This window comes from Aethalodelphis obliquidens, unplaced genomic scaffold, assembly GCF_003676395.1.
Source record: "Aethalodelphis obliquidens isolate GAN/ISIS:26980383/991018 unplaced genomic scaffold, ASM367639v1 scaffold25, whole genome shotgun sequence".
Lineage (NCBI taxonomy): Eukaryota > Metazoa > Chordata > Mammalia > Artiodactyla > Delphinidae > Aethalodelphis > Aethalodelphis obliquidens.
The window spans coordinates 32,798,188-32,815,094 of NW_020837969.1; the positions used below are offsets into that span (position 1 = coordinate 32,798,188).

Here is a 16,907-nt window from a genome sequence, read left to right on the forward strand (position 1 = left end):
TACCATATACAAAATAGATAAGCAACAAGGATTTACTGTATAGCATAGGGAACTATATTCAATATCTTGTAATAACCTATAATGGAAAAGATTTCAAAAAGAATGTATATATATCTTAAATGTATATATATTTTAACAGAATGTATATATATTTGGTTATATATATATTTTAAAAGAATATATATATATATTTGGTCAAAAATATATATGTGTGTATATATATATATATATATATATATATATATAACCAAATCACTTTGCTGTACACCTGAAACTAACACAGTATTGTAAATCAACTATACTTCAATTTAAAAAAACCTCTGCAAGATGGAACTCGGTCTGTTCATTGCTGTATACCCAGACTCCAGAGCAGTGCCTGCCTCTTAGTAGGTATTCAATAAGTGTTTTTTGATTGAATGAGCAATTTTTACCCCAGAGATACTCCCTCAATCACATTTATCTCAGAAGTACAGAGCACGCTCTCTTTAAAGGGTTCAGGCTTTGGGAATCCTAAAACGAGAGACAGGGGCTGTTATATTCCAAATTAGGTTTTGTTAGTGTCACGATTTGTTAAAATGGTGACAAAACTTAGGATGACCCACTTGTCTCGGTTTGCCCAGAATTTTCCTGGTTTTAGCCTTGAAAGTTGTATCTTAGTAAACCTCTTCTTTAATAAACCACTTGTATCTTAGTAAACCTCTCAGTCCCTGCCAACCTGAGATGATCAGCCATCCCACATCATAATCGGTCAGTATCCTGTGTAATTTGAAATATTTGACACTTCACTTCAGGATTATAATTTAGGATATTCATCCAAGTTTTATTGAGCACCTCTATGTGGCGAACAACGATGAAGCCCCTTCTCCCATGGAGCTTACAATCCATGTTGGTGGGAGGGAGGGTCGGGCAGGGAGCAGGTAATAGGCAACTAACATGTTTCAAATAGTGTTCATACTAAGAAGAAAATAAAAGGCGGTAATGGAACAGAGCGTGCCTGAAGGTTGTTCAGGACTGTCACTCAAATGATGAGCAGAAAGCAGTCAGGCAGTGGCCGGAACAATGGGACATGAGCCCTAAAGCAGGTACCTGTGTGCACACCTGTGTCCTAGACAAAGGGGAAAGTGGCAAGAAGTGAAGCAGGGGAGTTGGTAGCAGGCGGACACATGAGGCCTTGAAGGCCATGGAAAGGAGCTTGGATTTTATTCTAAGTGCAGTGAGAAGGTATTTAAGCAAATGAATGACATATGCTGATACATGTTTTAAAAAAATCACTCTTGTCCTATTTGGAGCGTGGCCTTTAGGGTAGACATCCCCAACCCCCAGGCCACGGGCTGGTACCTGTTAGGAACCAGGCTGCACAGCACAGCAGGAGGTGAGCGGCGGGAGAATGAGCGAAGCTCCATCTGTATTTACAGCCGCTCCCCATCGCTCGCGTTACCGCCTGAGCTCCGCCTCCTGTCAGATCAGCGGCGGCATTAGATTCTCATTGGAGCACAAACCGTACTGTGAATTGTGCATGTGAAGGCTAGGCTGCACGTTCCTTATGAGAATCTAATGCCTGATGATCTGAGGTGGAGCTGAGGCAGTGATGCTAGCGCTGGGGAGCGGCTCTAAGTACAGATTATCATTAGCAGAGAGGTTTGACTGCACAGAGACCATCATAAATCAATTGCTTGCAGACTCATATCAAAACCCTATCAGTGAGTGGCAAGTGAAAACAAGCTCAGGGCTCCCACTGATTCTACATTCTGGTGAGTTGTATAATTATTTCATTATATACTACAATGTAATAATAATAGAAATAAAGTGCACAATAAATGTAAAGCGCTTGAATCATCCCACAACCATCACCCCCCGACCCCGGTCCATGGAAAAATTGTCTTCCACGAAACCGGTCCCTGGTGCCAAAAAGGTTGGGGACCACTGCTTTAGGGGATAAGAGCAGAAGTGGGGAGGCCACTAGGAGGCTGTGGTAGTAATTGGGAAGCAAAATCATGGTAGACTGGGCTAGGGTGGTGGCAGCAGAAGCAGTGAGAGGTGATCCAATTCAGAATAAATATTCTGGAGACAGACCAGACAAGACTTGCTGACAGATTGGATGTGGGGTGTGAAAAGAGCAATTAAGAATGACTCCTAGGATTTTGGCCTGATGGCAGGGTGATTAAATGTCATTAATGGATATGGGGAAAAGTTAAGGAGAAGCTAGAGGGGCAAGAAGCAAGAGTTTGTAGGACATTTTGTCTTTGAGATGGTATATGAGACTAGAGTTCAAGGGAGATCAGGGCTAGAAATATAAAAGGAGTCTTCAAGCTAAGTTCGCATTTAAAAGGGCGAAGCTGGACAGAGTGGAAAAGCTGGTTAAAGGCTCAAGGCCTGAGGCACTTTCCCACAAGGCTGGAGAGTGGAGGAGGAGCTGGGAACCAGCACACACACAAACAAACCAACACCTGAGAAGGGGTGGCTAGTAAGGAAGATTGAGGAAGAAGGGAAACCCAGAGCACGGCTAACTTAGAAGCCAAGTGAAAACAAATTGTTTCCAGAAGACAGTGAATGAGTGGATCAAATGTTACTGGTTTATCCAAGAAGATGAGCACAGAGAATTGATCATTTTCCTTGGATTTTCTGGCACTGATCTTTTAAAAGTTGACATAACTCATATAGGGATCCCACAGTTCCCTAAAGTTGTAACTTTCATTATCCAGAGGTGAATAAAAACTTTTTTTTAAAATGAGAAATGATCATTCTTCGGAACCAAATAATATGAACATAACCTGGAATAGAGATTGCATAGGAGAAAAGGAGAACAGAGAATATCTAAATGAAGGTGGGAATCAAGGTGGCAAGAAGCTTTAGAATAAAGTTAAAAGGCAAGGGACAAGAGGATAGTGCAAATACTTACAAAAACTTTACAAGTAAAATATACAAAAAAGTGTTAGTAGTAATATTTTAAAAATCTAACAAGTTCATAACAGACAACTACCCCATTAGAAAAATGAACCGGTGGCACAGTGGTTAAGAATCCACCTGCCAATGCAGGGGACATGGGTTCAATCACTGGTCCAGGAAGACCCCACATGCCATGGAGTAACTAAGTCCATGCACCACAGCTACTGAACCTGTGTGCCACAACTACTGAAGCCCGTGCACCAAGAGTGCAGCAACGAAGACCCAACGCAGCCAAAAATAAATAAATAAATAAATAAATAAATAAGAAAAATGAACAAAGGATATAAATAGGAAATTCAGAAAAGAAGAAATACAAATGTCCAAGAAGCATAACTTAAGATGTACACTGACAGTGTAAATAAGAACAACAACAAAAAAACCCACACAGCCTAATCACAAAAACTTATTTTATCTAAATAATTATTCCATTATTGAAAAGGATTTAGAAAGGACTGGATTAGAAGACTGGAAGTATATGTCCCAAAATATTGATAGTGGTTAAACTGGATGGTGAGATAATCATTTATGTTACTTTTCTATTCTCCTTTTATATATTTCTTAGATTTTTCTACAGCAACCATGTATCATTTTGTTAAGCTTTTAATTTATTTATACACAAAGCAATTGCCTGGAATTGGCAGTTGAGTACGAACCCCAGGAGTTACTCTTGTAAGTAACATATTGCTGATGTCATATTTCCATTTCTTAAGCAGAACTATAAATTTTTCAGTTATAGGTCATCATGTTGTAATGACAGTTGCATTGCTCATTATCTAGGTTAAGGGCTTCTTAGTGTTTTTTTCACTTTGGCCCCTGCCGCAAAAGGAGGGGAATAAAACATAAAATATCTTTTGACACTGGTTGGCATATCTGCTAAAAAGTTTAGTATGGGAGGCATTCCTGTGATCGGCAGATTTCATTCCAGACTCCTGCCGCAGCCTTACAGGACTCCTCTGCAGCGGGGACTGCATTGCGGTCTATGTACTCTACTCGCACCCCATCATCTTACATACCCCATCATCTTACATACCCCACCATCTGAAGTTTTGACTTCAGAGTCAAAACCAGACTTCCCTTCTACGGAGAGGACTGAAGAAAACGTTATGCCTGGGAAGACAGGTACAACGCCTTAGGTTAGGAGTCCAAGTCTTCCCATAGGAACCCCACTGGGTTGTAATCCTGAGGCTCCCATTTCCCTTCCGCCAAATCTAAGCTCGGGTCCAACATCCTCCTCCCGGTCCTGCTGGCTCCAGGATCCTTTTTCTCTCTCGCCGTTGAGGCCCCTCCCCGGCCCCGCCCCCTGGCCTTGGGCCCCCACCGGCCCCGCCCCTCCCTGTGACGTCACTCGTGCGCCGCGCCCCGCCCCCCCAGTCAGAAGCCCTCATTGTTCAGCCAGTCGCGCTGGTTTCGCCGCGTTGGGCTGATCCTGCGTCCTCTCCAGGTCGCAGCCCCTCCCGAAAGCTGGGCAAGGGGACCATCCCTGGCTGTGAGCTCTCTGCGGTCCTCGGGTGCAGGCCACCATGAGCAAACGGAAGGCGCCGCAGGAGACGCTCAACGGGGGCATCACCGACATGCTCACAGGTTAGCCCGGCCCGGCGCCGCTGCCTTTCTCTTCTCCTCCCTCTCCGCTGCTTTCCCTTCCTTCTCTCGAGTCCCGACAGCCCAAGGATGTCCGGCCCCTAGCAGCCCGGAGTCTTCCGTGCGGATCTTCCTCCGGCGCCGGTGGCAGATTGTCAGTCCTGCTGGAGACCCTTGAGTCACGCTTGGGCTGCCCTTAGCCTGGCCGGTGTACAAGCGGGGAGGTCCCTGTCCCTTAAGAGGTCGTTACGCCTCCTTCCAGGAAACTCAGTTCTCGTTTGTTTACTCGTGGTTCTTGTTCACCGAGCCTCTTGTTGCCTTTTCAGAACTCGCAAACTTTGAGAAGAACGTGAACCAGGCTATCCACAAGTACAATGCCTACAGGTGGGACGGGGGGGCATTCTCTGTTAGCATGCGTTCTCGGATGTGTGGCAATTAACAGGGCTGAGGGTCCAGTGGATATTAGGACCGTCTGTAGGAGGGGATAAAAAGCAAGAACTGAGGGTATTGACTCTGGTGGCACTTTACTGTGATATTTCTGGGAGAATTTGGGCAGAGTTGTGTAGGATCAGTTTTGATTAGTTGCCAATTCTGATTGAAAATAGGCTAATACGTATTTTTCCCATCATTGAACGTGAATTACTGAAAATGCAGTTTGATTTTAAGTCATAATGAAAGACAGTGGGTGAGGTCTGTGCTGTGAAGTAGATGTGGTTCAGGGGAATCTTTCCATCTGGTTGGTGTGTGGCTGATCTGTCACCTTTTGAATCTCATCCTTGTCCATTTCACCAGGGCCGTTATCCTAGCCGTTAATGCCATATCCGCCTGCTTCCGCCCCTTTAATCTGTAAACATGTCCAAGTCCCTCAGCTCTTAAGAGCAAAAACAAAGCAATCTTCTTCGCCTCCCTCTGCCCTCTAGCTAGCACCTTTTTCTTTCCTCCACTTTACAGTTAACCTTGAATAATCTGTATTCCTTGCCTGGATTTCCTCATCCCCAGTCATTCTTTATCTCATTGCAGTGTAATTTCCATCCTGCCATTCCTCTGAAAAGGTTCTCACCCATATCTCATCTTACTGGACTCTCAGTGGCATCATCTTGACTTCCATGATGGCACAATCTTCTGTTCTTTCTCCTCTTGTATCTTACCTTTTAATGTTGGTAGTTCCCAGAGGTCTGCCCTGAGCCCTCTTTTCTCACTTTTATACTTTCCTTGGCAATCTTACCATTCTTGGCTTTGAATACCAGTCAGTGACTCCAGATCTGTATTCACTGGGCTTTTCTCCAGATTTTCAAGCCTATGTTACCTTTGTCTCTACCCTTTCAAAACTAAACTCAACTCCCATCTTTCCTTCTCACTCACCATAACTAAAAACTGATTACACTCCCTTTCGTTACCTCCTGTGAATTCCTCTGTAAAATATTTGTACTGTTGTCCACACATTTGATGATCTCAAAATCAGAGAGAGATTCAACCCCGTATTCTACTTGAGTCTCAGGTGGCTTCAGAGAGGAGGTGTTTAGTCTTCAAGGAGCCCATCAGGAGATAAGGGAGAGGAGGAACAATCTAGAGAAAGGAAACAAAATGAGCCAAGGCACTGAGACACGAAGGGGTATTGCATTTTCTAGGAAGTCAGTAATTCAGTTTGCATAAGGGGTATAGTCTGAGTGGGCAATAAGTCTGGAAAAGCAGGTGATGCCCTACCACCCCTGCAGGCTCCTCCCCAACCCCCAGTCCCCATATACATTTCTCTTGATGTGACCAAAGTATTCTCTTGAATTAAATATTTCCTCTTTACCTTGATAAAACCCCAAAGCATCTGCATACAAAAGGTCTTTCCTGATTTAATTCTTCTTCCCTTTCAGGCTTTGTGCCATAGTGCCAATTATGTGGAACTGCTTGTCTTTGCTGAAACAATTTCCTCCACAAATTGCCCTCAGCCTACCTTTCCAGACTCATCATCAGTAACATGCTAATACAGAAGTCGAAATCCAAATCTGAAGGTTATATGTGCTAGAACAGAGTGAAAAACTAAGGCTTCAAAGACTATCCAAAACTACGTTTAGCATTGAAATTATAGACAGGATACCATCAGTGAGCTCCCAGGGTGGACCCAATCTGTCACCAGACTACTGAGCTAGGTATGTGTGGAGATGGCAAGGATACAGGTCACTGCTTTACGTGGAACCGAAATGAGAGCAATGAAAAAGAAGAACTGGTACAAGGACATAGGGGAATACAGTTTTAAGCCATGAATTTAAAAATAACCATCCATAAGCCAGTTTGGTACGTAGTAGTTTGAATACTTCTAGGTGGCACATTTTTTATGAAAGGAGAGTTATGAACAATTTCTAAAAACTAGCTATTAAAAAAAAAAGCTCAATGATATTTTCCACTTAATCCCAGAAAGGAAAGCCTACTGGTTTCCTGGATCTCCCTAGTTTTACATATACGGTTGAAACTGTGTTATTCTCAAATGCGAGGGTTTTCAGGATACTTTTACAAGTTAGAGATGCGGGTGGTCTGTCAGCTCATTGAGTTTTAAAGTTTTACACGGATGTGGAAGATAAGTTCACCTTGGTGAAAGTTTAAGCTGCATATTTGTTTGTATGTATATTCCAGTTTAAGAAAAACTAATACTTTGCTGGCTTTCCAATTGGTTTTCCTTTTTTTTGTTCTTTTTACTTGTAGAAAAGCAGCATCTGTGATAGCAAAGTACCCACACAAAATAAAGAGTGGAGCAGAAGCTAAGAAACTGGTAAGTTTAGGGAGCAAATTGATCGAAGAGCTCACACATGTACCCATCTGATGGGTTCCCACAAGATGAAATTTGCCTCCGAAGCTGCCGTGACCCACACGGGCAGATTTCACTGCTTTCTTGGAATAATATTAATGTGTTTCAAGCATACTTTTTCAAGCTTGGAGTGTTTTTATTGGGGGAGGGGGTGGATTTAAGATTTTTTTTAACATATGTAATTACAGTTTTCTTTCTCTACTTTGCCACGTATATGTGTACTCATTCTCACGCTGAATTTCAGCTTGAGTGTTACTCCTCAAGGAGAGTGTGGTAACAGAGTGGTACTCGCATGTCTGCTCGCTAGCTGTTCTTTCTGATCCCCAGGTAGAGGAACTTATGTGAGTTAGTGTTCCCAAGGAGATCTTACCTACTAATAAGCACACGATTAAGCCCCTTTGCATGTTATGGCATTTAGCCCTGTTCTCTGTAATTTCCGTGAAGCCCTGTATGCTAATAGTGTCACTCTCGGGTGGGACTTGGCATTCTCTGTTCCAGCACATCCCTCACGTGATGCAGGTGTATGCAGAAGCCTGAGAACTTCTGTTCTAGAGCAAGTCCATGACAGCATTGTTATAATTTCAAAAATTGGAAAACATCTAAATGTTCTCCTGTATGGTAGTCTTAAAGTAAATTATGATACATTCCTACAATAATACACTATGCGGTCATTAAAGATGTTGTAGTTTAATTATCAATACAGAAATTTGTTCATGATTCATTTTTAAGTTAAAGCACTTTACAAAGCAGTATGATTCTATTTTTGTAAGAAAAAAGTAGCAGTATGTATACACACAGACACACACACACACACACACATACATATATACACGCACGTAACTTTGCATATATATATGAGCAAAAAAGAAGTCAGTACATAGCAGATGTTAAGTGGCAAGGTTACAGGTTATTTTAATTTTCAGGGTGATGAAATTAACAAGTGATTCTAATATTTTCTTTATGCAATTTTATATTTTCTAATTTTTCTACAACAAAAGTTAATTTTGAAAAAGCAAGGTCATTTAGAATTGTCTTATTAGGGCTCCTCTTTTGCCAATCATTTAAACATTTTGTCTTTGGGAGAATATATTTTTACTGGTGCTCAATTTTCTGTGTCCTTTGTTTGAAAACTGGTCATGTGACAATCACTGTTTTTTCATTTCTCATTTTTTCCTTTATCTTTTAGTGATTTGGTAAAGCATAATATTTATGTGACTTTTATATTTTTTATTTTCTATGTAGCCTGGAGTAGGAACAAAAATTGCTGAAAAGATTGATGAGTTTTTAGCTACTGGAAAATTGCGTAAACTGGAAAAGGTAAAATGCTAACTTACTTGTTTGCTTATAGTGTCTGCCTTTATGGCAGCTATCATGTAGCACCATTGCAGGGTGGGTGATGTCATCCACCCTCTGTTAGATTCAGTGAGAAAAGGGAGGAGCAGTTTATGGCTTTGTAAGTGTCCTATATTTTAGATTTTGAATATTGTTCTTATAAACTGTTCACTTATTTTATGTTGCATTTAAGAGACTATTAGCATCTGTGATAGAATTACTTCTTTATTTTCAGTATCATTTAGAAGGGAGATGATAAACTTTGACTAAATGATTGTTATCTTTTAGAATTTCTATGCTTAAACTCTCGCAAGCATTTTTATGGTTTTATTTCACCCTGATGATAGTCATTATATCACTTCTGGTCTTTTTATGAATAAGCCTTTTTAAAGTATTGGATAAATTAGAGAAGAGCCATCTTCATCTGCTTTCTTACTCACCTGTAACCACTGGGGTTTTACATGAATCCTTCTGCATGGAGTATCCAGGCAGTGTAAAAGGCTCTTCAAGTCTCTTAGCAGCCTAGTGTATTTCTAATAAGATCATTTGAGTCCTCAAAGCATTCCTAAATCATTGTTAGACTTTTTTTTTTTTCCTTAAAGATTCGGCAGGATGATACGAGTTCATCCATCAATTTCCTGACTCGAGTTAGTGGCATTGGGTAAGAATTATTTTTTAAGCAGACACAGTAGTAGGGTTGTTTAATTTTTTTATGTCAGCCAAACTAAAGTACATGCTCTTTCTCTTCAAGGCCTGTACCTTTCCACCTCTGCGCCTTTGCCCATGCAGTTCACTCACCCATATTTACATGTCTCAGGCTGGTTCTTCAGAGGCTGCCGCGACTTTAAAAGCCCCATTCAAGGCACGTGAATCCAGTTTGAGTCCCCAGCCAGAAGTAATCTCTCCTTCCTCTAAGCTCCATTAGCACTTGCTCTGTGGACTTATTATCACTCCCTCCACATTGTGGCTCTTTTGCCTCTCTGAGCGTGGTATTTATCTTAAACATTTAAGCTTTTTCTGTAGTACCTGGCATATGAGCTTGGAACAAGCACTCCAGTATTTCCTAATGAAGGCATCTCTATCTTAAAGTTGAGCTAGCAGAGGCTTCTTTGACACTGGAGAGAATAAAGGTTAACACTGAAGTATTAGGGCTGCAGTGCTTTACTTAACTCTCTTCTTGATGGAATGAGGCCATTCTTTTAGGTATATGATGATTGTTCCTTAATGGCAACCATTTGATGAATGTTATTTTAAAATATATTAAATTCCTAAACCTAGTATACTGAAAAGGAGTATGACTCCTTGGGGACCCAAGACAATTATAAAATGTTAATATTTGTTTTAGAGAGCGTCTGTTACATTATTCTCATTTTCCAGGCAAGAAAACTGAATGCAGAAAGTGAGATAGCTGTGGCAGGGCCAGAATCAGAACCTGGGTCTCCCGACTCCCAGTCCAGATCTATTATTTCTATGCCACATTGCCTTCCTGATATGAATGTCAGTTTCTGTACCAAGGCTCTTTGTCATTAAAATCTCAGTTTAAGTATCATCTGAGAGGCCTTCCCTCACCACCCAATGTAAAGAAGACGCAGCCACTCCGTCATATTACCCTATTTTAATTCATCTACCAGATATTTTTCTTTGTTTATGTATCTGTTCATTGTCTCTCTCTAACCACTGGAATGTATAAACAGGTAAGACCAGGGCCCTTATTTGTCTTATTCCTGCTGTATTTTCAGCACCTAGAAGAATATCTGACACATAATAGGCCCTCATTAAATCTCATTTGAATGAATGGTTTTCAAGTGCCTGTATGTCTGGTGTATGAATAATGTCCATGGGCATTATGCCACCTAGCTGCTTGGATGTCTTTTTCATATCTAAATTTATGACTGTCTTCCTAGATTAAGGCTTCAATAATTTGAACATTACCAAAGTAACCACACAGTAGTTTAGCAGGTGTTTTTTTTGGCTCAAAGGTAGCTTTTATGTTTGACAAGAGGAGGCATAACTGGTTATTTGTTACAAGGATCCTGAGTTTCACTTGACACTGAGATGCTTTTCTTTCTTTGTAGTCCTTCTGCTGCAAGGAAGTTTGTAGATGAAGGAATTAAGACATTAGAAGGTGAGTCTGTACAGTGGGTCACTAATTTCAGGTCAGATATAGTGCTGAAGGACCATGCTCTAACAAACTGGAATTTGAAAAACCCTTTCTCAATTAGTAGAAACGAATGGTAAGATTTTCTTTTTAACTCTACAGTAGAGAACAGATATAAAGTATAGCTTATATTCCCATTTTAAACATGTTTTGGTCTATAATTTAGAAAAAAATCAAGAAGAACAAGAAGTGGCTTCTTGGTTTAAAGGCAATGATTCATTTGTAGATTTTTAGACGATTTTTAAATTGCTTTTGTTTCTTTAATAAAATTCTAGACCATAAAGTCCTATACATTCAGCCTAAAAGCCAAGTTATGTATATTGAGAAAAATTCTGTTAAGAGGCTTGCAATGCTTATTGAAGGGATTTTTGCTTCCAAAGAAGTGATAAAAATAAAAGTCAAGTAATTATAAAACATTTTCCTTAAACCTAATATATCCATCTTTTAAATATAATTTATCTCTTCATGCTTTCAAGGGTATATACTATATGGATTCATTACAGCACATCTGTGGCACTTGGGGATTAATATTTGTGGGCTCAACTAATTTATAAGCAACCCAGATGGTCAGGAGGACAGATTTTGGAGACTGACTTGGGTTTGAATCCAGTCTCCACCCCTTTATTAAAATAGTTGACTGTGGGGGCTTCCCTGGTGGCGCAGTGGTTGAGAGTCCGCCTGCCGATGCAGGGGACACGGGTTCGTGTCCCGGTCCGGGAAGATCCCACATGCGGAGCAGCTGGACCCGTGAGCCATGGCCGCTGAGCCTGCGCATCCGGAGCCTGTGCTCCGCAACGGGAGAGGCCACAGCAGTGAGAGGGCTGCGTACCGCAAAAAAAAAAAAAAAAAAAAGTTGACTGTGATACTTCAGTCTCTCAGCTACAAAATGGTATCATAATATCTCTCTCATATGATTTAATGCAATAATGTATGTAAAAGACTTAGCAGAGTCCTTGGTACCTAGTAAGTACTTAAAAATAGTAACTGACTCTTAAAAGGCATGATTAATAAGTAATATTATTAACTTGAGAATTTGTGTGAATCACATAGCTAGAGAATGAATTGTTCTATATATGCATCTTAGAGAGGGTTTGTGCTTTTCTGCGTGTGGCGTATATAATTTACCTGAGTGAAATATTGGTTAAAGAGGTCAGGAGTTTGTTTCTCAAAGGTATTCGTTGCATCCCTTGGGGTGTCAAGGATCTACTGTGGTGGTTTTACATTATTTCACCATTCACAGATATGTAATGTAATAGCTGTCGATATCCCTCTCTCCATATGTAACAAACTCAATATTTCTGTGGCATTTTTGGTCATATACCTTAGTGTTTTCTGTGTGCACACAATTATGAGAAACATTACATGCTTATTTTTAATAATGAAGGTGCTTATTTTTCTCCATTTTATGTCTCCAGAGAGAATTTATGTTTGTGAATATAAGGGTGACCATAGGAATTGCTTTTGAAGCATACGTATCTTGCCGTTTCTTTAACAAGGCTCACTCCTGTGCCTGTACCCACTAAAGGACCACCCAGATGGGACTCGGTCACTTTCAGTTTAAGATATTACAGTTTTCTTGATTAAAAAAATAATAATACTACCTCTCCTTTCAACGGGATTTTTAGCATAGTGCCTGCACAAATCGGTACTCAATAAATATTAATCCAGTGAAGGAATGAATGAACAAATGAACAGTATGAATGAACTTCTCATGCTGCTATTAACCGTAAATTAAGCAATATAGGTTCTTAGAAGGTGCGTTTTGCTATACCAGTGAAGTTTGGTATGATCCTGGTATGTTTTATCTACTGTTCTATGTAGCTATAATTGAAATTTTGATTCAGTAAATAAAAATGATTATGCAGTCACTGTTGGGTTTTACTATTGACTTGAAGAATCACTTTTATCTAGTTCTTACTATCTGAAAGTTTTTTCATTTGCTTTTCAAAGTCATTTCAGTGTGTTTTCCAGGTAGTTCTTTGAAAAAAAGGATCACTGAAATTAGCATTTTTTTTCAAAAATGTTTAAATCAGCATCTCAACTATATTTATCTTCTATACAGATCTCAGAAAAAATGAAGATAAATTGAACCATCATCAGCGAATTGGGCTAAAGTAAGATAGCAGATTTCCTTTTGACACTTGAAATGTAAAAGTAAAATTTTTTATAGCCATTCTTCCGTACACCATAAGTCTTCAGACTTAGCTAAACACGGCCATTTTACTAATCAGAAATGCTAAGATTTGTTGCAGACTCCTGTAGAGAATAAGCCTGTATTCACACGTGTTTTTTTACTGCCTTCTAGTTTGTTTGCTTGTTTTGAGTATATCCCACATTACCTTGACTTTAGCTGGGAACTTCCCCTTAAAATACATAGAACGGAGGGCCTCAGTTAGTCAGGGTATTTATTTCATGCTTACATTGTAGAAAGCACTGCCTCTGAGGTTAGGATATAAACAGGTTCTGTGTAGCTCTTAAGAAGTTTAGAGTCTACCTGAGAAGACGGGACATGACCATGAAACACTAAATTTTTTTAAAAAGGAAAAGGAAGAAAACCCAGACACCTAAATACCAGAATAGGAATAACTAGTAGACGTGTCGTCTGTCAGCATGGGTAATTACTTTGTCAAGTGCAAGATACAGACCCCCCCTTCTGACTGATTATTTACAGCACGTAGTGTACATGCATAAGCACGTATCTCCTCTGGTCTTAGGTTGTCTTGTTGGCCATTCAGTCCTAATAACCTTCTGAACTTCCCTGTTGATGCCTTACCACAATATTTTAAAACTTACACTGCCTTTCCAAAACTCTGAATCAGTAAAAGATCAGGATGGTGTAGTTCTCACTCTCCTTGCATTTTCATAGTAAATGGAGATCTTCTGAAGAACTTGCTTGTTGTGAGAATTGGTTTTGAACAGGCACTTTATCATTCTTAGATGTTATTTAATACTAAGATAGTATTTTTTTTTTTTTTTTTGCGGTACGCTGGCTTCTTACTGTTGTGGCCTCTCCCATTGCGGACGTGCAGGCTCAGCGGCCATGGCCCACGGGCCCAGCCGCTCCGCGGCATGTGGGATCTTCCCGGACCGGGGCACGAACCCGTGTCCCCTGCATCGGCAGGTGGACTCTCAACCACTGCGCCACCAGGGAAGTCCCCTAAGATAGTATTTTTAATAGCCTTATTGAAATATCATTTCATATACCAAGTAATTCACCCACTTAAAAGTGTGCAATTCAGTGTTTTTTTTTTTATATTCCCAGAGTTGTGCAACCATGACTATAGTCAATTTTAGAACATTTTTGTTATCCCCAAAAAAGCCCAAACCCATTAGCCATCACTCCTCATTTCTTCCCAACTGCCCTTCCCTCCCCCAGCCCCTGGCAACCACTATTCTACTTTCTGTCTCTATAGATTTGTCTATTCTGGATATTTCATGTAAATGAAATCATAATATATGGTCTTTTGTGACTGACTTCTTTCACTTAGCATAATGTTATCTCGGTTTATCCATACTGTAGGATAATATTTTAAAATACAAGTATTTTTCAGGATTTAAGAGCAATAAGCTGTAATCCCTGGATTTGCCAGTAGGGAGCAGTCTAACTTGGAACCGTATTAACTTAAATATATTTATTTACTCTTGGTATGTGAATGCGAAGTTTATTTAAAATAAGTTTGGATGGAATATCTGGAATATCACAAAGCATGACACTTAAGGATTTTGATCCAAGTTAAGGAATAAACCTCTCCCCACCCCCCCAATTTTACTCTTGTCGTAATGAATTTTAGTCTTGATTTTTGAAAGATCTGCTTGTATAAGGACACTTGATAAAGTAGGCAGTTTAATTTCTAAGATTCAAATTTCACAAAAAAACTTTTGTCTACTTATTCTGTCTTTATAGATATTTTGAGGACTTTGAGAAAAGAATTCCTCGTGAAGAGATGTTACAAATGCAAGTAAGAGTGTGCTGAATTGTATTCTTTGATTAGAATTGAGAATGTCAATTGGTGAAAAGCCATTTTTAGAATACTGACTTAAGTTTTCTTCTATTAGGATATTGTACTAAGTGAAGTTGAAAAAGTGGATTCTGAATACATTGCTACAGTCTGTGGCAGTTTCAGAAGAGGTAACATACTTCCTAAGCTTAGGTTATTCATGCCTTGATGTTAAAATTGCCTAATGTATATGAAAAACATGGATTAAAAAGATGTAATTTGTGTTACTTTATAGATTTACTAATATCTAGTAGTATTAGCTAAATTTATTTGTTTATAAATGGGAGTATAAATTAGAGGAAATTCATCCTGATTTTATTATAAGATGGGTTTTTTTGATGACTAGTTCTAATAAAATTATTATAAAATAATTTTAGGTATATTAAATGCTAATAGTGGTTATCTGGCTAGATGCTAGTGAAGCCATGAGTAGTTTTTCTGTTTGTTGTTTTACTTTATTTAAGTTTCTAAGTTTTCTCTAATGGATCTAAGTTTAATGTCTCAGAGACATCAGCTCAGAACCAGTTCTCAAAACAACCAGGTTCTTCAGAAGATCTTAATTTACTATGTGAATGTGAACAAAGTGAGAACCGCACAATCCTGGTCTCTTACTGGCTAAAAATTTTGGAAGGGTAACCTAAATTTTAAAATATTATCTTAAAAAATTGAAATAGAACTTTATTTAAAACCTTGAAATAGATGTCTGACTGAATCTCTGGCCACCTCTGGAGTTTTGCTTAGGAAGTGGTAATAGGCTATCAGAAGTTCTCTGGGTAGCTGCTGTAAGAATCTAGCATTCTCTTTTTTTTTGCGGTACGCGGGCCTCTCACTGTTGTGGCCTCTCCCGTTGCGGAGCACAGGCTCTGGACGCGCAGGATCAGCGGTCATGGCTCACGGGCCTAGCCGCTCCACGGCATGTGGGATCTTCCTGGACCAGGGCACGAACCCGTGTCCCCTGCATCGGCAGGCAGACTCTCAACCACTGCACCACCAGGGAAGCCCCAAGAATCTAGCATTCTTATCTATGATGCCATAATAGTAATTGTTACCAGTACTCATTAAGTGAATTCATTCAGAAGAATTGAAATGAATTTTCTGATTAACCTTTGCAGAGTTAGAGCATATTGTTTAATTTGAGATTTTTAAATATTTAGTGTTCATAGATATATTTTAAAGGTATATTTAAATGTTATTTTTATTCAGTATTGAGTAGTTACTTAGGTACATTTTTAATAATATTTAACCAATTGTATGCAACATATATCTAACATCAATTACTGTTGTTATCCCAGATTCTGTGTTTACATTAATATACCTGAATAGTTGGACAGAAAATTGAACTCTTTTAACTAATTCTGAATATGAAGCACAGTGAAATAGAAAGTTAGGCTGTAAGAAGTAAGACTCTTCTATGTGTGTCATCACCTTGGTTCTGTGTTTGCCTAATTGATAAATTTACAAGGAGAATTCCATACATATTTTTTGCTATCATAGGGGCAGAGTCCAGTGGCGACATGGATGTTCTTCTGACCCATCCAAGCTTTACCTCTGAGTCAACCAAACAGGTACCTCAGAATTTATAAGCAAATGTGATCGGTCTTACACAGCAGTGAATATAATTTTCTAAATGATAGTTGGATATTTTCAGAATGAGTTTTTGTTTTAATCTTTCTGAAAGTCAGTTGAAGTGTTTTGTACTGACTGAATTCTTTGAGAGGCAAAGTAAGTTGTTGGAAGGGACACGCATTGTTTGTCCACAAATAATTGGCAGGACAGTCTAGCATTTGGAAGAGATGAAATTTAGTAAAATACTTCCAGAATTATTTATTGTCTATCAAGAAACTTAAGCTCTGTTAGAAGACCCATGAAGGCAAAATGCTTTTGATTTTGGAATATATACCTTTTAAAGATGAAGCAGGTAACTTTTTGTTTAATGAAACAGATAAAGACAAATGATGTCTATTTGGGGGTATCATGATATTGGTGAAAAGTGGTGGTTTCATTTGATAAGATGAATTTTCTGTTAGAAGAAAAGGTACTCAGAACATAGGAAAACTAGGCATTTCTGCATAGAGCATCAGAAAACTCATTTTAAAAATGC

The 16,907-nt window shown here is 39.3% G+C and overlaps 1 protein-coding gene across 6 annotated transcripts in view; it reads left to right on the forward strand.

Annotated features, from left to right (window-relative positions):
- The first annotated feature begins 4,295 nt into the window (after window positions 1–4,295).
- POLB (DNA polymerase beta) overlaps window positions 4,296–16,907 on the forward strand; it is a 28,870-nt gene continuing 16,258 nt past the window's right edge. For 3 of the 6 annotated variants that reach the window (XR_003436293.1, XM_027122925.1, XM_027122926.1), the window contains exons 1-10: window positions 4,330–4,527; window positions 4,851–4,908; window positions 7,216–7,282; window positions 8,561–8,635; window positions 9,253–9,311; window positions 10,726–10,775; window positions 12,871–12,922; window positions 14,713–14,767; window positions 14,865–14,937; window positions 16,301–16,371. Coding sequence is in view for 4 of the 6 variants with exons in the window: in XM_027122925.1 (XP_026978726.1) it covers window positions 4,467–4,527; window positions 4,851–4,908; window positions 7,216–7,282; window positions 8,561–8,635; window positions 9,253–9,311; window positions 10,726–10,775; window positions 12,871–12,922; window positions 14,713–14,767; window positions 14,865–14,937; window positions 16,301–16,371 (621 nt within the window). In the remaining 2 variants the exon portion in view is untranslated. Of the gene's footprint in view, window positions 4,528–4,850; window positions 4,909–6,389; window positions 6,666–7,215; window positions 7,283–8,560; window positions 8,636–9,252; window positions 9,312–10,725; window positions 10,776–12,870; window positions 12,923–14,712; window positions 14,768–14,864; window positions 14,938–16,300; window positions 16,372–16,907 lie in introns of all 6 variants that reach the window. The other 3 variants (XR_003436294.1, XM_027122924.1, XM_027122927.1) reach the window with 3 other exon arrangements.